This window comes from Dromaius novaehollandiae, chromosome 28 (assembly GCF_036370855.1).
Source record: "Dromaius novaehollandiae isolate bDroNov1 chromosome 28, bDroNov1.hap1, whole genome shotgun sequence".
Classification (NCBI taxonomy): domain Eukaryota; kingdom Metazoa; phylum Chordata; class Aves; order Casuariiformes; family Dromaiidae; genus Dromaius; species Dromaius novaehollandiae.
The window spans coordinates 4,611,514-4,634,847 of NC_088125.1; the positions used below are offsets into that span (position 1 = coordinate 4,611,514).

At 55.3% G+C, this 23,334-nt stretch overlaps 2 protein-coding genes across 5 annotated transcripts in view; both read left to right on the plus strand.

The window, feature by feature from the left end:
- ACVR1B (activin A receptor type 1B) overlaps window positions 1-17,023 on the plus strand; it is an 18,912-nt gene extending 1,889 nt beyond the window's left edge. The window contains exons 1-9 of one of the 4 annotated variants that reach the window (XM_026114323.2): window positions 1-145; window positions 7,383-7,622; window positions 8,941-9,189; window positions 10,416-10,646; window positions 11,043-11,210; window positions 11,795-11,951; window positions 12,459-12,583; window positions 13,176-13,306; window positions 13,780-17,023. The exon at window positions 1-145 is cut by the window's left edge and continues 25 nt beyond it. In XM_026114323.2, the coding sequence (XP_025970108.1) occupies window positions 127-145; window positions 7,383-7,622; window positions 8,941-9,189; window positions 10,416-10,646; window positions 11,043-11,210; window positions 11,795-11,951; window positions 12,459-12,583; window positions 13,176-13,306; window positions 13,780-13,905 (1,446 nt within the window). In that variant the 5' untranslated portion in view covers window positions 1-126 and the 3' untranslated portion in view covers window positions 13,906-17,023. Of the gene's footprint in view, window positions 146-5,311; window positions 5,334-6,286; window positions 6,446-7,382; window positions 7,623-8,940; window positions 9,190-10,415; window positions 10,647-11,042; window positions 11,211-11,794; window positions 11,952-12,458; window positions 12,584-13,175; window positions 13,307-13,779 lie in introns of those variants that run through there. The other 3 variants (XM_064498503.1, XM_026114322.2, XM_064498502.1) reach the window with 3 other exon arrangements.
- Window positions 17,024-19,068: 2,045 nt separating this feature from the next.
- On the plus strand, window positions 19,069-21,668 carry TAMALIN (trafficking regulator and scaffold protein tamalin). The gene is made up of 8 exons (XM_064498371.1): window positions 19,069-19,273; window positions 19,816-19,865; window positions 20,158-20,212; window positions 20,413-20,515; window positions 20,606-20,699; window positions 20,786-20,852; window positions 20,945-21,011; window positions 21,093-21,668. The coding sequence occupies exons 1-8, from the start codon at window positions 19,133-19,135 to the stop codon at window positions 21,419-21,421; spliced, it is 906 nt and encodes a 301-aa protein (XP_064354441.1). The 5' UTR covers window positions 19,069-19,132; the 3' UTR covers window positions 21,422-21,668.
- The last annotated feature ends 1,666 nt before the right edge of the window (window positions 21,669-23,334 follow it).

A 23,334-nucleotide genomic window follows, 5' to 3' on the forward strand; every position in this document is an offset into this window, starting at 1 on the left:
TTTGCGCATGCAGATCTGGACTTGTTGGCTGCATAAAACGGCTTTAAAACCCACTGGGGCAGAGGCGAGAGCGTGCTCGGGAGCTCTGCTGCATCTGCCCTTCGTAGGAGCGCGCTTCGTGGGAGAATGGCTGTGCTCGCCTTGGGTGAGTGCTCCTGCTTTTCTCCACTAAACCACGAAGCAGGACCAAATGAGGGACCAAATGAGGCTCGCCGCAGGTCTGGTCGTAGACTTTCACTTTGTGCTTTATATATAAGCTGGTGTTTATAAACAATAATAAGGAAATAAACAGGAAAGGGACAATTGACGGCACGCATCGCCTGGAAACCCGGCGGACTCTCCGTCCTTTGATGCCGTGCTTCGTACAGCTGGCCGTGGTTTCCGTCGAGCGCGCGTTGTGCACTCGGGCTCGCCGTGTCCGGTGAAGGTGTCGGCTTTGCCCGGATCCGGGGACGCCGAGGAGGTGGTCGTGGGTCCGGGTGCTCGTGGAGATAGGTGGCTCTTTCTGGGGAGCACCGGAGGGACGAGTGGAGCGGGATGAGTGGATAGCGGGGTGTATAGGAGCAACCCTGCGAGTCGTCTGCTGCTTGAGCAGCCGCGGTGTAAACTCAGCGCGCCCTGTTAACCAAGGGCTGCCCTCCAGAAGCTTTCTGCTGTGCCCTGCGTGTTTTCTACAAGAGATCTTAACAGCTTCTTATTTCAGTGTAGGTTGTGAAAACATCCCGATTCTTGTGGTGCTCTGGAGCTGTAAACATCTGCGCGCATCAGTAAATAAAAAGTAGAAAACAACCCCCCCCACGCACAACTCCTTCCTAAAAAAATAATAATAAACAACTAGTGTCTCTGTGATGATCTTTACAGCGTGGTTGTAGGTAGGTTTTGTTCGCTTGCTTGAAATAACGCAGGAGGATATTGTAGGGAACAATCCTGGGCCAGCAAATTTTATTATTAACACTGCTTAAAATATGTATTTACTCAGTTAAATCAGACACACACTGAATGGTCTATAAATTATGCTTTATAACTTTCCAAGAAAGACTTTTCTGACTGGAAATTAGAAACACTGTCCAACAAGAATTCTTGAACTCTTTCAACTCCTTGGCCAGACAGCTCGGATTTTTTTTAATTTATTTTTTTTCCCCTGGGTACGCGGTCCGTTGCCAGTAGTAGATGCACCGGAAATCGCTGTTGCGAAAGGAGTAAAGTAAAACGTCAATTCTCTTAACGGCAAACAAAGTTCACTGGGTGTCGACCGATGGAAATATGCTCTCTGCCGCATTTCCAGAGCGCGGTTATCTGAGCAGAGCAAGGAACTGCTCTGTCTGCTCGTCTCGAGGGAGAAAGCTGCGCTGGCATTACAAGGATGAAGCATTCGCTAGTGCTGAACTTTTGAAGTCCGGTCGCAGTGTGCGAGTAGCTGTGCAGGAGCGGCAGCATGCTTTGGTCTTCGTTATTTAAACCACTGGTTTCCCCATTTCCTTTGGTTGCGGACCCATTTTTTTTTCCCCGGTGGAAGAGCAAACTTCACTGCAGATTAAAGCCCCTTGGTAAAGGCTTGTTTTTCTAGGAGCTGCTGCTTTTTGTGGGCCTCTTAGACGTAACCTGTGGACTTCTAGGTACTGCACGTTAAACCACTAATCTAAACAACTTCTATTTAGACTCCTAAAAGCCATGTGGCAGTTGTCTGAGAATGGTTGAGCATCAGTTTTAAGCCTTGAAAACCGTCCATAGCTGATCCCTCTGTCTGCCTTGCTATGCCGCTGGTTCGTAGGCCTTTCCTCCGCAGTGCTGGTGTGGTAGGGGTGTCTCCGACTGGGTTCCTAGCGAGTTAAAACGTAAAATGGGTGTCAGGCCTGGAGAGGGAATTCACAGCTGTGTGCCTATTTTCTGAGTTGAGGAGCAACAATAGCAGAAATGTCAAGCCTTCTTTTAATTAACTATTAAGGATGAGACTTCTGTCAATTCTCTTATTTAAAATTCATTTGGAAGCTCTCCTTTTGTGCCGCTCCGGTAGATGCGGGGAAGGCGCTTTGCTTTAAAGGGGGGATCGCGTTCCTGCTGCCTTCCCCCACCCTCTCCTTTCGGCGTGTTTTCTAGTCGGTCGTGGTGTGTTAATGCCAGGGGACTGCAGCTGGCTCGAAAAGACTGCGACCCCCTTGTTTCTAACTTTAACTATCCTAGTATAACTTTCAGTTTCTGGGCGGCTTATGCAAAAGTGCTTTTTATAGCGTTTTGCAGTTAATTTTAACTCTTGTGTTTTATTTAGCAGTAGTGGGTCAGTAGACTTTCAGGAGTGCTGCAAGGGACGAGAGGTGTTGGTAGCTGTGATCTGAAAGTAGATGGAGAATTTGGTAAGATGCAGGAAAGGTGTTTGAGATGGTGGCACGGTACCTACAGAAGAGCAAACTTGTGCCTGTCCCTTCAGCTGCCTTTCTGATGGGCAGGAGCAGTCTGAATGTCCAGAAATGGCCTGGTGCCTGGTCCTGGAGGCTGCGCGCGTGGGTGAGATGGTTTTCTTGAAGTGCTGTTCTTGAGGCCTGGTCATGCGGCTGGATGAGTAGCATGGAGGGACTCTTGGAATAGTCCCCTGCTCCCTGGCCACAGGAGAACGGATTTTATTCCTAGCCTAATCCAGGGCAAAACACTTAGTGATGATGGTTATTCTTTATTTCAGCACAGCACACAGTGCAACACTGAGAGGTATTTGTTTCTCCCAAGCATGTTTACACATGTCCTTCCTCATTACAGCATCTAAAGAAACAGCAGAGGCACAAACCCAATTGTTTTCCATTCCTCTTGTTAACATTATGTTGCAGCAGCATTAAAACACTGCTACCAGATTGGTGCTCATTAAGTTAGGTGCTGTACAGAGACGTAATAAATTGCGGCTCCTGTTCCAGAGCCTTATAAAGGCTCTAAAGTCAGGGGAATCGTTGTTCTCCCAGGCTTGACTCGAGCTGTTGGAAAAGAACAGCAGTTTACAATCCAGGCAAGAATCTGTTTGTCTGGTAAATATGTGGGTGATTATTGGCAATTTTACCAATGATAGTCTTCAGGTTAATTATCTTAAAACATCCCGATCAGGTAGCATTTTACCCTGAAAAAAAATGTTATCTTCCCTAGCAGAGCTTCAGGAGTTTTTGGAAAATACATTCCAGAAGGTGATTAACACCAATGCATAAAATTTTGATGTGAAACTTTCTCCTGTCTAGCTGCATAGACTTCTTGCACATGAATGCATGTGTCAAGATTAAATATGTGCAACATGAGCTCAAATATTTGCTGCAAAACCCCTGTTCTTTGAGTGTCAAAGCTTAATATTTCGGTCTCGCTGGAGTCCAGAGCTCTAATCCAAGAACCCCACCTGTTTGTGTGGATTCAGTTAATAAGTATGTTACCTTTAATATGGGAATTTCTTATAGAGGGCCTTATCTTATTTTCTTCTCTGCTGTAATTAATACAAAAAGACTGTTAATACCGAATGGACCGCAGGAATACGTAAGCAGGGGGCTGATCGCTGCGCTGGATCTCGCGGTGAGCGGTAGCGTCTCTGCGGGCTCGGGGCGGTCGCTCAGAGCACCGGTCCCGCTACCCCAGCCTTGGGTTGGCTTAACCAAGGACGAGTCGGTCTTCGCGCGGCCGTGCCGATCGACCGCCGCGGTTGCTGCGCTTGCTCACTCGCTCCTGCAATCAGTGCGCTGACCGCCCACCTTCTGTCTTGGATTAAATCGCGGCGATGGCTTGCTTCGGTATAAACACAAATCTGAGCTATCTCTTGAGCAGGAACAAAGCTTTCGTTCTGAGGAGCTGCGGCTTGATGTTAGGCTTGTTTAAACAGCTTCTTTGAAGGGCTGGGTTTGTCTTTGAGCAGAGCGTCGAAAGGAGCGTGCAGAGCAGATAGAGCAGGCTCCGCCACCAGCCTCCGCGGCACCTCCGTGCCGTGCAAGCTCGTCCCCAGGCGTTTCTGCGGGAGTGGAACTAACCACCCCAATTGCCTGAACGGCTCTTTTGTCCTCTTTTGTCCAATCCATTTTCTTCAGCCGAGTCGGTTTCTTTTATTAAGTGGATTATATATTTTGCTCAATAAGAGCTTTTCTTCCCGAATTAAAAAAGAATGCTGTTGGTTTGGAAAACTCTTTTATTCGGCCCTGTCTCCTTTTGACTCGCCCAAGCGTTCCCAGCCGTGTCAGAAGCGCTCTGGGGGATGCCGTGACGTTGGGTCGCTGTGCCTGGTGGGTTTTCTCAGTGCCATCCGCGGCGAAGGAGCAGTCGCTCTCTCTTGGCTTCTAACGTTACCGATGGGAGAAGAATTTTCCCTTCTGGCTGATCAAACTCGAAATGCTGGATCTGCACGAGCTGCCTCGTAATTCTCCTCTTTGCCGGCGGCTCTGCAGCTCCTGGTCCCCGCGAGCCCTGGTGCAGCCCGGCCTCTGCTCCGCGGTGCGCGGGGCCTTCTCGCCACCCTCCCAGCAGCCGTCGGTAGCCGACGCTTGCCGAGGAGTACGGCTCGTGCTCTGGCGAGCTTGGCGACTCACTTTGGATGTTTCTCACCTCTAGTAACGTGTGCTGGACTTGTTCGTAATTGAGATGAAGAGGAGCAGTCGTCTCCTGAGTGGGTGAGGGACATCAGAACCGGACCTCAGGGTCCGTCCAGAGATCTGATGGTAATCGCTCCAAATCGGGACTGGGTACCCGCAGCCCGGAGGTGATGAACTGGGGTCTCTGGACGGGCCCTGAGGGTCTCATGAAAGGCGTAGCAGAAGTATGCACGTGCTGCTCTGAACTCTTAATTTTCTTTGTTTACACTGCTCCCCTTACCTTGGGTGAGGAGAGCTGCAAAGCTAAGAATCACTGTTTTTAAAGAAAAAAAGTGCATTTGTCTCAAAGGTATCAGCTGAGTCGAACAGCCAGTAGTAGCAGGAGGTGAAACGAGGCCGTGCGGTGGGGCGTACCCCTCCTCGGAGGGCAGCGTTTGCGTTCTGCACAGGCTGCATGAGGATCTCCTTGCCCTGTGTTCCTGTGCGCTGCAATTCTGGTGTCCTGCCTTGCAGCTAAACTCGTTTTTCACGCTGTGAATGGAGCTGAGTGGATGCAACCAATGCCTCTGCTTTCATGCTTGAAAGGATGCCTACTTTCGGCCTAGATATAAAAGCGAGAAGTTTACAAAACCACGTTTATTAGAGCATTGAAGTGGTTTGTTTACTTCTGTGCTTCTGCAAGCGCAAGTACTGTAGCCTAATGTTCGGACTTGAGAACTTGGAAATGAAACTAACAGGAACAGAGTTCGGTTTTCTGTGTCTGAAGCAAGTTTAAAAGCGCATACGTGATGAAAGGTGCGTGGTTTAAATGTGTTTAATCTGTACTTTGAAGCTTCTGATAAAGTTTTATTAAAAGAGATGCTTCAAAATAATATTTCCTTTTAACTGTACTGGGAGGCTGGAATGTGCCCTGGCTGCTCTTTCCTTTCTGGTGTTTTCATAACAGCTCTGTTATAACAAACCTTTGTTCCCCCAAGTCTGCATATTTTTCAGAACTGCCCTTTCTGTGCTCTACTGACCATTGCAAAATACGTGGTACGTTCAGATCTGCTCGTTCGATGTTAGCGACTCTTTCTTTCCTCTTAAAACTTCCCTTTAAAAGCCATGCAATCTAAGGTATGGTGGTCTCAATGGAGTTCAGTCTTGGGGTCTTCTCTGTCCTTTCCCTATCCCAAGGATAGAAATGGTGGATGTATCCTAGAAATAGTCTGTGCATTTCGGCCTCTGACACGCACTTCGTAATAAGCTATGTTTGCTCATTATGCTTTTTGAAGAAGTCTCACTTAACAGCTCCTCTGTCTTTTACGGGCTTTTCACTGCTTGCACAGTTTTCAATATGTTGGTTCAAAACCCACCTGCGTCTGTGTTCAGCCTGTCTGCAATGTCGTAGCCCACCTTTGAGCTGTTAAGCAGCTCACGGCAGTTAGGAAATGAAGAACACAGTGTCCAGAGAGTTAGGCTAATTACATTACCGCTCACTTAACTGATTTACCTAGGACGCTGGAGATAAGGGGTAATGGGTGTCTTCCTCTCAGGCGTGCCCTGAGGTTGCTCAGGGCCTGCTGGTTTTCCATTAAGCTGGCAGTGATGTGCCCCCAGCCGTCCGGCTCTCCGCTGCACTTTGGACCGCGCGCCGGCCGGGGGGGAAGAGGTTCTTTCAGTGCCTTGAATAGTCTTGAACGTCGATGCGTGTTAAATCTGCTGGTTGCCAGAGACGGCACGAGCGACGGCTCCGCCTTCCCACGGCCCCACGGGAAGGTGACCGACACGGAGACCAGCTTCCCTCGCGGGTGTCTCTAGACTGATAAGCGTGAGCAGACTTAGAGGGTTTAGCTATTGGATGGGGTGTTTGTATCTCTCAAAACATTCCTCCAAACTCTCTCCCCGAAAGACCATTTCTGCAGCGGGTGAGTACACGTTTCTGAATCCCTCCGGGGAGACGGAAAGGTCTGATGAAAGCCGCAGAAAACGCTGCGCTGCTAAACAAGCCCCACCCTTCTTTTCGACATGGTTGCATGGCTCTTTGTTCCCGAGGATGGCGATGCCTGGGGATTTGCTCGCAGCTTTTTTTCAGGCAGCTTGAGAAAAGCACAATGACAGCTGGAAGGCTGAAAAATGTGGGAATCGGTCTCGGAGTTTCTCCTTCACTCTTCACCCAAATAGTCTTCATGGAGAGCAGGCAGAAAGCCAGGAAGGTATTTGACCCCAGGTAGTATCTCGGATCAGGAAAGCAGTTACTAAAGAAGTGGCTGATCTGGTTGGGTGTAGCACGCTTGGCTTGTGCGGTTGCTTTGGATTGGTTTTGTTTTGGCATCTGCCAGCTGTTTGTTGTCTCCTGCGAGCGGAGGCGGCGGACCCCAGCTGATCCGCGGTGGGTGGCTGTCTTTGGCGCAGCTGAAGAAACCTGGGTGGGGGAAGTTCAGGTGAAATTAAATATGTCAGTCACTGTAATTCCCTGCTCCCTCCCCCTGAACTGCCTTGAATTCTGACCCTGGACTGAATTGGGACTGGATCTTGGTAAGATTTAGCTTAATTTGCAGACATGACTCTGGTCATCTCAGTTAGTAGGTGCCACGAGGACAGGAAAAAGGATTGTCTGGATAATCGCCTTCTGGAAAGGCTCTTTGGCTTCTGGGTTGTATGTTGTGCTTAGACTGGGTTCCATGAATTCTCACTTGTCTGAATTACTGAATATTACTTGTCCTGCTATTAAAGCCAGTTCTTCTTGACCCCGAAAATGGCCTGTCCTAACTGAAGTGAGAATTTCGAAGAACAAAGTTTTCTTGTTTGTGCATTTAGTCTCCTGTAGGTTTTAAAGAGGTCTTTTTGGTTTGATTTCCGCAGCTTTGACATGTTTGTGCTCCAACTGCAACCAAGCAAATTCCACGTGTGAAACGGATGGCGCGTGCATGGTCTCCGTCTTTAACCTGGATGGCGTCGAACATCACGTTCGGACCTGCATTCCTGAAGCGAAGTTGGTTCCTGCTGGGAAACCCTTCTACTGCCTGAGTTCAGAAGACCTACGTAATACTCACTGCTGCTACTCTGATTTTTGCAACAAAATTGATTTAATGGTTCCCAGTGGTGAGTAAAGAGCTAAATAAATCTTTCCACTGTTTGAAGTGGGGAGAAGTTGTCCGTTTGGGATTGGGAATGAGGACTTCTTGGTTCTGTTTTCACTTCTTTTCTTAGGTTGCTGTGTGAACTGGAGCACTGTTTATTTCCTTGTTTTGTAAAATGGAAACAATAACTAAACACTCCAGGTCAAAACGTGAAGCTGCTTGAACTCCCCTGTGGTCGACAAAATGTCACCAAATGATGTGCTTATACTTCAGGGTAGAAGCTTCCAAAGTTTGTGGTTTTACTTTGATTCTTTTTGTTTTTTCACCTGCCCTCAGTAGCTCCATATTAAAGCGTCTCCTTTTACCTTATCGGCCCTGCTGCTAATATCCTTGCAGACTCCCGAAAGCAGCAGCGACTGTGTTCATCCGCAGTTAATACAAGTTTGTGCAGCACGATGCTGTTGCCCGCAGTGGCCCGAGGACTGTGTGTGTTGTCTGGGCACAGCTCGGATCCCTTTTGTGGCGCCGAGTTGTGCTGCAGCCTGCCTTTTATCTGCTAGAATTGCTTTCCTTCTTTTAGGACAGGGGGAAAAAAAAATCTTTTCAGTGATGAGCCACGAGTACGGGAACATTGCAGCAGCCTCTTCAAAATAAAGTGTGGGGGGGTGGAGGGGCGCCTGAATTCTAAATACATGAAGAGGAAGCAGCCCTGCCTTGGAGTGAGGGTGTGGGAAAACTCTGCTTCTTTCTAGTTTTTGGGACAGAGAGGGCATGTCGTACTTCCTCATACCTCTTCCCTCGCCGTTTGTAGGCTGTTGCTTAGTGGGTCTTAGACCCATTTTCCTTGGGGGCTATAGGGGATCTTACTTGGTCTCAAAAAGACGAACATTTGTCTCCAGTTACCATTCCTCACTGCTTGTTAGAGGGCAACAGGGAAGGAGGGAAAAATGATTCCTTAAAGCTGGCTGATTGCTGGCTTGTTCCTCCACTTGGAGTGCAAGTGGAAAGTAAAATACAGGCTGTTCTAGCAAAGTCAGCCCAGAACAGGCTCCCGTCCTGGTTTAAATAGCCAGTGCTATAATCCCTGCTCTGACAGTTGAAGCACCGTCTCCTTTTGGGATTTTTAGCTGTAGTTTGCCTGCATGATTAGTTGATCAATTCCATGTTAACACTATTATTTGACTCTACCATCCTGGAAGAGCAAGCTAAAATAATTTGGCTCTGAGAGGATAATTAAAACACAAAAGGGTCCTTAAAGAACACTTGTGAAGGAGTTGTGCTTTTCTAAAAGTGTCTCTTTTTTTCCCCCCCCCCTTCTCTCTCTCCTTCCCCCTCCCAAGGACACCTGAAAGATAATGAACCCCAGTCGAGCTGGGGTCCTGTGGAGCTGGTGGCGGTGATTGCTGGGCCTGTCTTCCTTGTGTTTGTTGTCATGATCATAGTAGTCTTTGTTTTTCATCACCATCAACGAGTCTATCACAATCGGCAGCGGTTGGACATGGAAGATCCCTCTTGCGAAATGTGCCTGTCGAAAGATAAGACCTTGCAAGATCTAGTCTATGATCTCTCCACCTCTGGCTCTGGCTCAGGTATTAAAATACAACTGGAAACAACAAACGATGACCTGTAACTGTAATGGAGGTGTCTGTTCTGGGCTCCTCACCATCACAGCTTCTGGGCACTGATGTGAGGCTGTTGCCTGTCAGCCTCTTCAGTCTGCCTTGTCATGGGTAGTGTGGACGGTGTATTTTCAATTCAGTCATGCAGTAGACCCTGTAGCCATGGCTCAAAGTCAGTGCTAGGTATTTCTAGTGCTTGGGCTACAAAAGATGGTTTGAATCATCCCTAATTGCTGATACGTAAGTATAGTTTTGTGTAGCTATCCTACTTGTGTGCAAGAGATCCACTCACAAAACTGCATCTATTTCAAATTTGGTCCCAGAACTGGATTTGGGTTAGAAACAAACTTTGACTGTTAAGCTGTGGGTTGTTGGCTTTCAAAGGATGTCACCTGCATCAAAGCTGGCAGGAAAATGGGAGAGATTGTCAGCAGTTGGAAGTTTTACAGTGTGAAAATGTTGCATTTACACAGCCTTTCATCCCGTCGAGTCCTCAGGTCTTCAGTTCATAAATGAACGATGTACAGCATTCACTTCCACAGCATTTAAAAGAAGTCATCCCTGGGATGGATATGGAATTCGTTGCTTTTTCCTGTGGCTTTGAACTATAAAAGCAGCTAGTTAAAAAACAAACCCTGTAGTAGATGAAGATTGTGGAGTGATCTGCTGAGGCAGACAATATGGCAACCTGATATTCAGCCAGGGATTAAACCTTTAGTGCTGCATCTCCCATAGAAAGTCTTAGGGGATCTTTTCTGCGCAGACTATCAGCATGCAAGCTGTAAGTTATGTAAGAGGTGGCAGCTGTGTTGGACTCCTTTCTCTTAAGAAAAGTTCTGGGGTTTTACTGTCTTGTAGCACAGTCTGTCTTCAGCAAGTTCCACTCCTTGCATATTCAGGCTGAAGTTTCTTTGATCTTCCACAGAGCAGAAGTTCCCCAACTGTTGTATACCTAATCACTAGTGGTTTGCAAGCTACTTCAAAGTGATATGCAGATGCTGCCCAAACAGCCAAATGGCACATCCTACACAGCAGCAGGAGCTACAGCCACTTGCTATTTTGGGTCTCGTTTCGGCTGCTGAATGTTATCAAATGTAGAACATTCTAGGTTTGATAACGCTCTATTTCAAACTCTGGGTTTTCGGTAGTTTCCTTTGCTGTGACAGGCACTCAGTTCCTCGATTTCTTGTTCGTAGGTTTGCCGCTCTTCGTCCAACGGACCGTAGCTCGAACTATCGTCCTTCAGGAGATCATCGGTAAAGGCCGCTTTGGGGAAGTGTGGCGTGGCAGGTGGCGTGGAGGTGACGTAGCTGTGAAAATCTTCTCCTCGCGCGAGGAGCGCTCCTGGTTTAGGGAAGCGGAGATATATCAGACTGTTATGCTGCGACATGAGAACATCCTGGGATTTATTGCTGCAGATAACAAAGGTAAAATGTGTCTCGGCTGTGAGAGCAGAGATTCTTCACGAGTGTGTGGTCTGCTCTTGGGAGGTGTATTTCTTAGAGTGAAGTGGTTTAGGAAAACTCTCAGCATGCTTTTCAAGTGTTAGTTACATATTTGAACGTTTCTTGAGGAGAACTGGTAAAACTAGTGCTGTTATTGCGCTGTTAAGTGCAATAGTACCTCAGCCATGCCTTACCAAGTCATGTTTTGTGTTAAAGTTCTCTTCCTCATTTGCCTCAGGGTGGCTGTTGACCTGCAGTCTCACCCAGCAGCTTTTCTCTGTTTGTGCCAGAAAGATAGGATGCAAAATACCCAATGGCTTACTGCGCTGTCCCTATCTCTGCTGTACCCGCCTGGACACGGTCCCTTTCTTGCTGCAGATAACGGAACGTGGACCCAGCTGTGGCTTGTCTCTGATTACCACGAGCATGGATCCCTCTTCGACTACCTTAATCGGTACACGGTGACTATCGAGGGGATGATTAAACTTGCCCTGTCTGCTGCTAGCGGATTGGCCCATCTGCACATGGAGATTGTGGGTACTCAGGGTAAGAGCAAAGTTTGAAAAGATGCTGTGAATTCTTGAGGGGAGAATAGAGCAGAATTGGTGAGGAGGACTAACGTGCTACAGAGAAAACATTGGCTGTGTCAGCCCAGATTCATCTGGGCTGGGTCAGTATTGACGAAAAATTGACCGATCGCTTTGTTGGCTGGCTGTGAAGTGGGTTAATCTCAGTCCGGCTCCTGGGAGTTGCATCAGTTTTTTCTCATCCACGTCCTAAAACTGGTGCTGCTTGGATGGGATGTTGGTGCAGGCAGCGCCAGCATTGTAAGCTCCTTACGTCCGCATCAACATGTTTGGTGCCTGGCGTGATGGAGTCTATGTCCCTCTTGAGGCCTCTGGATGCTACTGCATCAGCAGTACCTTGGAAGCATCAGTGGAGACTTTGCGTACCGCAGGCTGGCAGCGCTTGCTCTTTTCTTCAGTGCTAAAGTGTGTCCAAAAAAGAAAGTATGTTGCAAGACTGAGGGTTTAACTAACACCATGAAATCTGTGACTGCTTCTGCACTAATGAGACTAACAGGTTTCACCATTCCTTGACCCCTGCTGCTTTTTATTTTGCTTTATTAGGGAAGCCTGGGATTGCTCATAGAGACTTGAAATCCAAGAACATTTTGGTGAAGAAGAATGGCACGTGTGCCATCGCTGACCTTGGTCTGGCTGTCCGGCACGATTCTGTTACCGATACAATTGATATTGCGCCAAATCAAAGGGTTGGAACCAAACGGTAGGGAGAACTGTGTTCTTGGTCAGGGTTTGAAGGCATCAGAGTGTGACTAGCAAATGCCCGAGCTCCTGGTGGAGCACTGGTGAAACTTTCCTGTCCTGAGCGTTTCCAGTGTCATGCAGAATGTCAGAATCGTGCCTTGAATTAGCGTTGAAGGGACACAAGTACCATCATCTCTGGGTCCCATCAAACTGAGAGGTACAGGCCAGCCATGTAGACTCTGTGTCATGGTATTTCACAACAAGCTTGGCATTCTCAAAGCCTTTGGGGGCATTTTGTCTGGAGCTTGATGTACTTTTGGACATTTTTGCCTTTTTTCCTATCTTACTATTTTTTGAGTTATTTTTTTCACTTTATTAGACCATTGGGCCCAGTTCTGTTCTGATTAAGGCTGTACAGTACCAAGTTTTGTCTGCTAAAAAGAGCTGTGTGGGAAAACTTGCCATTTATTACTTTCCAGAGAATCCCCGCTCAAAAATAACATGGTGTTCCTTTTTTGTTTTGCAGATATATGGCCCCTGAAGTCTTGGATGAAACCATTAACATGAAGCATTTTGATTCATTTAAATGTGCGGATATTTATGCCTTAGGCTTGGTCTACTGGGAGATCGCTCGAAGGTGCAATGCAGGAGGTAATACCCCAGCGTGTGCCTGTGCTACTGGTGTCTGGGTTTCTCAGCCTTAGTGGCTTGTGTCACTCACAAGGTTTGAGGGGACTCTGGAACAGAGAGTTAACAACAGTCAGGAGCCACTTCTCTAAGTCAGACCCACGTGAGGAAGTGGGGGTGGGTGCTCCGATTGGTAGCTAATGCTCCTTTGGAGAGATCTTAAGGAAATGCTGTTTCGATAAGTAACTTTCTTCCCCCGATTTGGTAGTGGATCGGTGTCTTGGCCCACGCCGCTGCAGGTAGGCAAGCACACAGCCGCACTGTAGATGTGACAGCCCTGCCACCCTCTGTTCGGTCATGACCCTCCCTCGCTCTGTGACGGGAGGTGTTGATTGCAGCACACTGACTTCCCTCCAATTTGGGCAGCTGCGTTTTATTTCCCTGATTTTTTTTTTTTTCCTTATGAACTCAAAGCCCTGATTCTTCACTTCTGTGCAAGTGTTGATGCATCTCAGCAGTGAGTCATGCAGTCCAAACCGGTGTCAGTCTGCCTTCAGTGAGTGTCCCGGTGGTGATCCATTCTCCAGGAACTGCATTTCCCTTTTCTCTCTCCTAGGTATCCATGAGGAATATCAGCTTCCGTACTATGACCTTGTACCCTCTGATCCTTCTATTGAGGAGATGCGGAAAGTTGTATGTGATCAGAAACTACGGCCCAACATCCCAAACTGGTGGCAAAGCTACGAGGTAAGATCTGCTTTCATCTTCGCATCCCCACCCAGTAAGGCAGGTGAAGAGCGAGCCCTGTGAGCTGACGTGCAGTTTTAGGAAGTGTGCAGGGTTACATCAGCGTCCGCTTCAGCCAGGCAGCAGCTTGGCAGCCAGGCTTGGGTTTGGGGAGAGAACTGCAGGAAGAAGTTCATTGCCCTGTTCCCCCCTGTTGTGGAGGAAGAAACTAGACGTTCCCACAACTGCCATGTGTCCCTTAAAAGGATGTCCTAAATTGCAGTGGCCTTCTGTCAAGGTACCTGGGAGCTTGCACAAATTGTGCAGGCAGGCCTGGTACCCGTTTGCTAAAAAAGCAAAGATGCAAATTATAGCACAAGCCTGCCAGTGCTATCCCAGATACTGCATTCACCTCTGATCCCTGGATCGGCTCTGCAAACGCTAGCTCAGCTCCGAGAGGAGAGGACTGACGTCTGTCGTTGTTTCTCGCCTAGGCGCTGCGGGTCATGGGTAAGATGATGCGAGAGTGCTGGTACGCCAACGGAGCGGCTCGGCTCACAGCCCTCCGCATTAAGAAAACCCTCTCACAGCTCAGTGTCCAGGAAGATGTGAAAATCTAGCCCCTGAGCCCCAGCATGAGGAAACTGCACAAAAGCTGCCATGCTAGAGTAGACGTGTGATGGAGGCCTACCTCGTGTTTCTGCCCAACCTACTGCTACCAACCAGACAGCGTGACCTACAGGCTGCTAGGTGGGATGAGGAAGCCTATTGAATTGCTCTCTTCCCTACTTGGGTATGAAACAATCAGAAACCTTTTATGATCACCTCCTGACAGCACGAAGACTTGAGAGGGACTTGCCTTGAGGGATCTCAGCCATGATCGTAACTTTTGTTTCTTTAATGGAAATCCCTGTAAAGTTCGGTGTGTTTGGTGCACCCCTTGGCCGGTGTTTGTGGCCTGGGTGCTCGGTGCTGGGAGTGGGAAGGGAAAGGGAAGGTTTTCTTGCCGTACTCTGAGGATTTTCCAGGGACTGGCACATTAATGCAGAAAAAGCATTGAAAAACAAATGGTGCTCCCTTCTGAGAGGCTGAGCCTGGACAGTTTATCAGCTTCATGAAACCATTTCCCTCCTTTTTCTTAAGCTTGAAAAATCCTAAGACAAAAAATCCGACTGGCTGTCAGTGTGCGCAGTGGTGTATGCATGCGCAGGACGCGCGTGTCCCCCGTGCCTGTTCATCTCCTTCCGTAGACGTGCGTGTCTGCCTGTAGGGTCGCTCATCTCCGTTTGTGCTTTCTGTGCATGTGCAAATCTAGAGTGTCCTTTTTTTGAGCTGTGCGTGCTGGTGCTCTCCTTGTTCAGTAGTGAGCGTTGTCTAGCTTGGACAGGCTGCTCGAAACCAGATCCTTAGCTCTCCTGTGGGTGCCTTGCTGTCCGCGCGCCGGCTGCAGGAACGTCCCGTCGGGTTGCCTCACTGCCACCCCTTCCCTTTTTTAAAAAACAAAACGGAACAAAACAAATGAGGAACTGACTTCACTCCTGGAATCCAGGCTTGTGTCTTGAGCCCCTGGGGTTTATAATTCCTGGTAGCGTGAAAAGAGGCCTGGGGCGGGGGGGATGCCGCGGAGCTGAGATGCGCGTCCGAGAGCAGGCGCTGCGCCTGGCTGCGAGGAGACCGGGCTGCCGGGAAGCGCAGGGTATCGTTCCTGCGGGAATCCGATTCCCGAGTCCACCACGGGGCATCCGAGCGGGAGCGATGCGCAGCTTGAGGCAGGCTGTTAGGGTCTGGGCTGCGAGGAGCTGGGTGCCTGCAGACTGGTCGTGCTCTGCCGGCGCCCCGCAGGCTCTGACGGCAGGTCGTGGGCTTGGAAATTAGTGTCCATCTTTTTAATATACATATATAAATATCTCATAATCTGGAAGTGGCTGTGTATAACTTGTGGGGTGGGGGGAACTGCATGACTTTTATTTTAATTAAATAACCGATCAGGGTGAAGGAGAGTTGATTTGACTGTTGTCTACAGCTGGGCTTAGCAAAGGTGGAAGTAGCCGAGGACTGAATCTGTAGCGCTGATTGCGACACTGAGGGCAATCGTGGAAGTATCAGTTGTTTGTTGGCTAGGTCAGTATCTATGGTATATAACTCTGAAGCCATAACTTTTAACTGGAGTGGTTTTGATTATTTTTTTATTTTATGGGAGGGTCTGGATTTTAACTTTTTTTAATATTGTTAATTCTTTATAAGAAAAGAAAAACAATCTATAATTATTACCTCTCAACCTGTTTGTTTGTAAAGAAATCACTGCAAAAAAGGAAAAAAAACCAAATGCACACAGCTCGATTTACACTGGAACTGTTTCTACTCAAACCTTGAGCCTGCTCTGTAAGGTGAGGTTTCATCTCTGCTCCGGCCACCGGGGTTAATTTCTTTCTTTCTTTTTTTATTTTCCTCTTTTTAAACACTCTGTTCTTGCCGTCTGTGTATCTGTGTGTCTGTCTTCTCCCAGACCCCCTCTCTTGTCTGTGATTTTTTTACCTGTGTCAAGTGCGAGGTGTTTTTTGCATCACGTTTGGAGCCGTTTTTGCATTCTCCCGTGGATTTTAACTGTCGGGCAGTGCAAAGCTGTCTCGGGAGGGTCTGCAGACTTCAGACTGGTTCATGGAGCGGTGCGGAGTGTGCGCTTTGTGAATGTACAGCTTCCCTTCCCTTTCCGATTTGTTCTGACTTGTTTCTCAGCCAGAGGTTACCGTGCGTCTCCAGTACCATGCATCCCTTCACCAAACCCCTCTGCATTTAGGAACCGGGGGTGGTGGGCCCTAAGATACCCAAAAGGCTCCTCAGCCGCGGTAGGAGGACCCTTCCCGGCGGGTCGGGGAGGAGGCGAACTGCCGTAGGAAAGCCCATCACGCCGGTAGGTACGTGTGCCGCGAGCGTCCCGGGTCCCCGCGTCCGAGCGCGAGTCTCCCGTCCCCGTTAACTGTGCCGGCTGCTGCTCGAGGACACTAAAATCAGCTACGTGACTTGCACTGACTCACTCACCCGCTCCTCCTGTAGCCACACATGCACCTGCCTCAACGCTAAACCAAACAGCAGCCAGCGGAGCGGAGGGGGCGAGGGCGGGGTGGCGGTGCCCCCTCCGAGGAGCGCTGCTAAACCAGCCTCCGTTGCAGAGACGGATGCCATCGCAGGATGGTCCAGCAGAGTAGGATCCGAGACGGAAACGCTGACTATGTAGCATTTATACAGCACTTTTCATGCAAACACGTGCCAGTGAGGTGCAGTCGTTACTTAGCTGAGCGGTAGCAAACATAGGAATCGCTGCCCGGCTCTGAAACGTATCGCGGCTCAGAGGTGGCCGCAGCCGCTGTTACAGGACGCGACACTACAGACGGCTCAGGATGGGACCGATGCCGCCTCAGTTCACGCGGGGAGCGGGAGACTCGGCTCTTTGGGAGGAACGGCTGGGGAGAGGCAGAGACAGACCTCGTGCTTCTCGGCTGTGGCGCAGGGTTCAGCAGTGGTACGCTGGCTTCAGAACAGATCTCTTGGTACTTATCTGCCCCTTTTATTTGTTTGGTTTTGTACATTTTATTAGAAATGGACTGTAAAATAGCCACTTAGACACTTTACCTCTTCAGTATGCAAATGTAAATACAATGTAATATAGGAAATCTTTTGTTTAATATAAAACGAGGCTGTCGATTTCTGCTGTACATTATTAAAAGTTTGTTTTATTCACGCGAGGTGTCGGAGTCTCTCCCCGGCGGCCGCAGGGGCTGAGCCGCGCGGGGCGGTACCCGAGCAGCGAGGACCGGGCGCCGCGGGGCCGGACCCCCGCGATGCTCTGCTGCTTCGGGGCAGGCTGGGCGGAGGGGTCTCTCCCCGCGGGAGCGCGACACCCGTGAGCGGGTAAGCTGTCGCTGGGGGTGGCCAAATCCTGGATCTTGGCATTAAAGCACGACCCCCAGCACTGCCCGTTTTAAGCCAGCAGCATGTTGAGCATCTGCTGTTCGTCGCCAGAAGGGACCAGAGCCAGTTTGGGTCAGCTCCATTGCTGTCTTGGCCGATGGTGCCGGCCGAGGGGAAGCTCGGACCCTGCCTGCGGCGGGGTTATGGTCTTACAAACCCTAGGGAAGTGCTCGGGCAGCTCCTTTGATCACAAGCAGGCTACGACTGACGTGATTTTCCCCTGGGGTCTTGCTCAGCAAACCTTCACGGGGTTTGAGCATCCACCTTTGCAGCGGAGATGCAGCTTCTGTGTCGGCTGTGAGCTGGTGCGGGACCACGATGGGTTCAAACCTCGGCACAGCGGTAGGAAGCTCCGCTCGAAAGCATCCCCACGCGGGGCCTGTAACTGGAAGCAGGGGGTGTCCGAGGGGGTTCTCCAAAACAACCCCCTCTGCGCAAACCAGCAGCTTCAAAGAAGGATCAACTCTAGTCTAAACCCTTCAGCATCCCGGGGAAATCCTCTTTGCTCGGAGGGTAACCGGTGCCACTCCTGCCGCCCGGGCTAATTCCCCCTAATTGGAGCCTCCCGTGAATGAGCATGTTGTGCAGGGATAAAGGGGAGAAGCCGCGGGGGGGTCCTGGGGCCCGGGCTGCCCCGGGGCTCAGACGGGGAGATTAGCCTGGGGGGGGGGGCCGCCATCTGCCCTCGGCTTCCCTGCCGTGGTCCAGGGCACTGGGCGCGCTGCTGGGGGGGAACCGCGGCCCCCTCCCCCAAAACGTTTTGGTTTTTAGAACAGAATTTGCCTCCTTTTCCCGCAGCTCCCTGGAAGAGGGGCAGGTGGGCGGCAGCGGCGCTGGGGGCTGCGCTGGGATGGGGGGGGCCGGGAGGGGGCTCTTCCTGCCGTTCTCCCTGGACGAAGGGTCGCGGGGGCGATCCCGCCCGTCCCGAAGCACCTTGGAGCTCAGCCCCGGGAGCGGACTGGTGCCGCGGCCGGGCCGTGGGCGGCTGGCCTGGGCGTAACGCCACCGGGATTGTTTCGAGCTAATTTTTTTTGGCAAATTTTAAATAAACATCTGGGCAAACCCCTGGATTCCAGCCGGGAAGTTCCCGCTGCATCGCGGAGGGGGGGCTGCTTCCGTGCGGAGTGAGCCCCCCGGCTCGGGCAGCCCCCCGCCTCCTCCAGCCTGCCCTTTCCTGCGCCCCGGCCCCAATGGGGGCTGGTTTGGGCCCCCCCATGCTCCCCCCCCCAGTTCCCCACCATCCCCGGTGCCCCACAGCCCCCCGTGCACCCCGATGCCCCGGCTCCTGGCTGCCCTCTGCCCCCCCCGTGCCCCCCAAGGCCCTGCTGCCCCACGGCGCAGTACCCCGATGGCCCCCGCCCCCCCGGCGGGGGCGGGGCTAGCACGAGAGGCGGGGCTGAGCCACCGAAATGGACGGTGTCTATCCGGAGAGGGGGCGTGGCTGCCGCCGGGAGGGGCGTGGTTTGGGACAAACGGGGCGTGGCTGCCGCCGGGAGGGGTGTGGTTTTTGAGTTGCAGGGGGCGTGGCTTCAAACAGGATGGGCGTGACTTGGGGAAAATGGGGCGTGGCTGAGGCAGGGAGGGGCATGGATTTGCCGCGGAGGGGGCGTGGCTACAAACGGGAGGGGCGTGGTTTGGGGCGGTGGTTGCGTGGCTGCCGCCGGGAGGGGCGTGGTTTGGGGACAAACGGGGCGTGGTTCGGGGCGGAGGGGGCGTGGCTGCCGCCGGGAGGGGGCGTGGTTTGCAGGACAAACGGGGCGTGGTTCGGGGCGGAGGGGGCGTGGCTGCCGCCGGGAGGGGGCGTGCCCGGCGCTGGCACCGCCCCCCCGCCCCGCCGGTCCTTATAGCGGCCGGCGGCAGCGGTGCCGCGGCCCGGCCATGACCCTGCGGCGGCGGCGGCGGCGGCTCCTGCCCGGGGAGGAGGCGGCGGTGGCGGCCCCGGGCCCGGCGCGCCCCGGCCCCGCCGACGTCTACCGGGCGCTGGCGGCCGCGGGCGGCACCCTGCCCCGCGTGCGCAAGGTAGGGCGGCGCAGGGCGGGGGGGTCCCGTCGGGGCGCCCGCAGAGCCGGCACCGGGCACCGGGCACATCCCCGCGGCCGCGGGGGAAGTGGGAGCCGCGGCGGCAGCCGGAGCCGCTCCGGCCCCCGACGGGCCCCGTGCGCGGAAGGAGGGGGGGAAAGGGGGCGCGGAAACCGCCTCACTGGTGCGATGAGAGCGGCCGGGCTCGGCCGGACGCGGCGGGGCCCCCCGTGCCCTGGGGCCGCCTCCCCCGCGCGGCCTCGACGGGGCGTCCGGGGCCGAGGCGCCGCCGCCGTCCTGCCCCGCGGCGCCGCCACAATAGGGCGGATTGTTTGGGCCGAGTTGGCAACTTTTGCATTGAGGAAAAAACCAAGGAAAAGGGCTGCGTGACGCGGTGACACACACAGGGCCCCTCTGTGCCGCCGCGCGCGGCCTGACGTCAGGGCGTGGGGCGCGGATGAAAGCCCCCTTGTGCCGCGGGGGCGGCCGGGGGCCGGGGGGGCCGGGCTGGGGGTCCCCGCTGACGGCTCCCGTCCCGGCAGGGCGCCGGCGGCAGGCGGAGGTCGCCGCGGGACTCCCCGGAGGAGCACAGGTAGGAGCAGCCGTCCCGGGGTCCCGCCGGCTGCCCCCCGGCCGGATCCGGGCCCCGCTGCCGGAAACGCTGCCGCTCGCCGGGGCCCGGCGCTTCCCGGCCCGGGGGCCGTCGCCTCGGTGCCCCACACCGGGACGGGGAGCGATGCCCCCCCGCCGCGGCACAGGCCTCGCGCCGAAGCCGCCCGGGACCCTCGTGCACGGGGGCGGCCTGCGGGACCCCCCCCCCGCCCCGGCACCAGCCCAGTGGAGGGGGGGCGAGCCGGGGGGGGCCTGACCCTGCCTTCCCGCAGGAGGGTGCTGAGGCTGGAGAAGAAGGCGGAGGAGGCGTTCGGCTTCGAGATCCAGGTGAGCCCCCCCGCCCGGGCCCCCCCGGGACACCCCCCTGCCCGCCCCGCTTCGCCGCCGGGGTATTTTTACATCTTCCCGGAGCCGGGGTTTATTTTTAGCGGTGACGGAGGCGCCCGGTCACCGCAGCTTCCCCAGCCGGGGGGGCCCCACGGCACCCGGGGGGGCCCCGGCACCCCTCACCCCCCGCCTCCCCCCAGACCTACGGGCTGCACCACCAGGAGAAGAACAGCGTGGAGATGTTCACCTTCGTGTGCCGGGTGCACGACGGCAGCCCGGCCGCCGCCGCGGGGCTCAAAGCCGGTGAGCGCATCCCCCCCCCCCCGCCCCCCCCGGAGGGGCCCAGGCGTCCGGGGCCGCCCTCGGCTGAGCCGCGTCCCCGCCGCCCCGCAGGCGACACCATCACGGGGGTGAACGGGCTGAACGTGGAGGGCGTCCGGCACCGGGAGATCGTGGAGATCATCCGGAGCTCCGGCGATGTGCTCCGGTGAGATGGCTGCGCCGGGGGTGGGCGGGACATCCCCGGGGGGGCCCCGGTCCCGTCCCCGTCCCCGCTCACGGCTCTGCCCCCAGGCTCGACACGCTCTACGGCACGGCGGTGCGGCGGGCCGAGCTGGAGGCCCGGCTGCAGTACCTCAAGGTGAGGTTGGTGGTGTGGGGGGGGGTCCGCGTGCCCCCCCGCGGGGTCCCCACCCCCCGGCAGCATCCTCACCCCCCCCCCCCCCCTTGCAGCAAACCCTCTACGAGAAGTGGGGCGAGTACCGCTCGCTGATGGTGCAGGAGCAGCGGCTGGTGCGCGGTGAGTGGGGGGCGCGGGGGGGGCCGGGGCCGCCGGCAGCCCCCTGACGCGTGTGTCCCCCCCCCCCCCCCCCCCGGGCAGGCGTGGTGGCCAAGGACCCCAGCATCTACGCCACGCTGGAGGCTCTGCGCGGCTGCCTGGGGGCCGCGGGGCTGCCCGGCACCGGCAGCTCGCCCCGGCTCAGCGCCGGCAGCGACGACTCGCTCTACCAGACCTGCGTCTTCGCCGAGGCGCCGGCGGGTGCCGGGGGGGCGCCGGGCCTGGCCCGCAGCAGCAGCCTGCGGGGCGCCGGGGGGGCGCCCGGGCCCGCCGCCCCCCCCAGGGCCAAGCACCGCAGCTTCCGCCGGCGCCTGCTCAAGTTCATCCCCGGACTGAACCGCTCGCTGGAGGAGGAGGAGAGCCAGCTCTAGGGCCCCCGGACTATTTATTTATTTATTGCGGGGGCTGAGCCCCCTGGGTGCCCCCCCCGGGATGCTCGGCCCCGCGCCGCGAAGGGGGACGGCGGCTGAGCCGGGCTGCGGGGCCGCGCTCGGCCCGGCCGGGGCTTTTCCGCGGAAAAGCCGCTGCTTTATCTCAGGAAACCTCCCCTTCCTCCCGCGCGGGGCCGGGGGGGCAGCGCCGGCGCTCCGCGGCCCCCCAATACAGAGACTCTTTGCACCCGCGTGTGGCTGCGAGTGGTGCGGGGACGGGACACGGGGGTCCGGGCTGGCCCTGGCGCCCCCCCGGCTCCCTCCCCGGGCGCGGAGGCTGCAGGGCGCCGGGCAGAGCCGGGGCAGGGCTGTGCCTGGGGGCTCCCTCGTCCCCCCCTCCCTGGGCCTCTGGCATTGGGGATATTTTGTCCTCCGAAGGCGGAAAAAGCGGCTGTTAACCGTGAGCCCGGCCAGGGCCGGGGCGGTGCACGGGCTTCGCCTGCCCCGGCTCGTGCCGAATCGCGCCGCGGGGTTCGCACCGTGCTGCCGGCTCCCCCCCGCACACGAGCGCGCGTGGAAGCTTGCAGCACGCGGATGCACGCCCGTGCGGCCCTGCAGCCCCGCGGTGCGGGAGCGGGAGCGGGAGCGGGAGGAGGCTGCCGCTGTCGGGCTGCGCCGGCCCCGCTCGGGGCCTCATCCTGCCGCCCCGCGGGACGGGGACCGGCGCTGGCTCGCGGTGCCACGTCCGCGCCGGCGGCTCCGGCGCTGCTGGGCTGCTGCCAGCGCCGCTTCCTGCCTCGCTTCCTGCGGGAGCCTGCGAGCGGCTCGGAAAGCGGCTGCCGCCCGAGGCCTTCCTGCCGCGCGGGGCGGGACGGGCCGGGACGGGACGGGCGACGGGGTCCCCCCATCCTGCTCCGGCCCTGTCCTGTCCCCTCGTCCCCAAACGCCGAGGAAGCAGCACCCAGAAGCTGTTGGGGGCTGCAGGCCCCCCCGACCTTGCAGCGAGCACCCGTGGGTGCTGCCGGCCCTGCTCCGGGCGTCCTGCCCCTCCCCGGCCGGCACCCTGGGGTGTCCCAGCGGGCTCCGTGCCCAGGGCCCTGGCAGCAGCACTGCTGCCCAGCGGGGTCCCGGCCGGGAGAGCCCGGCGCCACGGGGATCCCGGCCAGTTCCGGGGCGGCTAAGGGGGACGGGGCGTGAGGGCCGGGGGGGGAGGGCTGTGCTGTGCCACGGGGGGGGTGCTTGTGTGTCCGTGCATGCTGCAGGGCAGTGTGCGTGTGCTGGGGGGGTTGTATGCATGCGCATGTATGTGTGTGTGTGTACGTGTGTGCACGCTGCAGGTGTGCGGGTGTGTGTTCATAGAGCAGCAGCTGTGTGCACGAGCGTGCTGCAAGGCTGCGTGTGCATGTGTGTGCTCCAGAGCTGCATGTGCATGTGTGTGCCCCAGGGCTGCGTGTGCTTGTACATACTGCAGGGCTGCGTGTGCATGTGTGTGCTCCAGAGCTGCGTGTGCATGTGTGTGCCCCAGGGCTGCGTGTGCTTGTACATACTGCAGGGCTGCGTGTGCATGTGTGTGCTCCAGAGCTGCGTGTGCATGTGTGTGCCGCAGGGCTGCGTGTGCATGTACATACTGCAGGGCTGCGTGTGCATGTGTGTGCTCCAGAGCTGCATGTGCGTGCGTATGCCACAGCTGTGTGTGCCTGCATGTGCTGCAAGCTGCGTGTGCACACGCGTGTGCCGCAGGGCAGTGAGTGCAGGCGTGCAGGCTATGTGTGTGCACACGCGTGTGCCGCAGGGCAGTGTGCACAGGCGTGCACGCAGGTGCAGCACGTGTGCCATGGGGCAGCAGGGCAGGCAGGCGTGCTGCATGCACACGCGTGTGCCGCGCGGCCGTGGGCACGCTGCCGTGGGGCGTG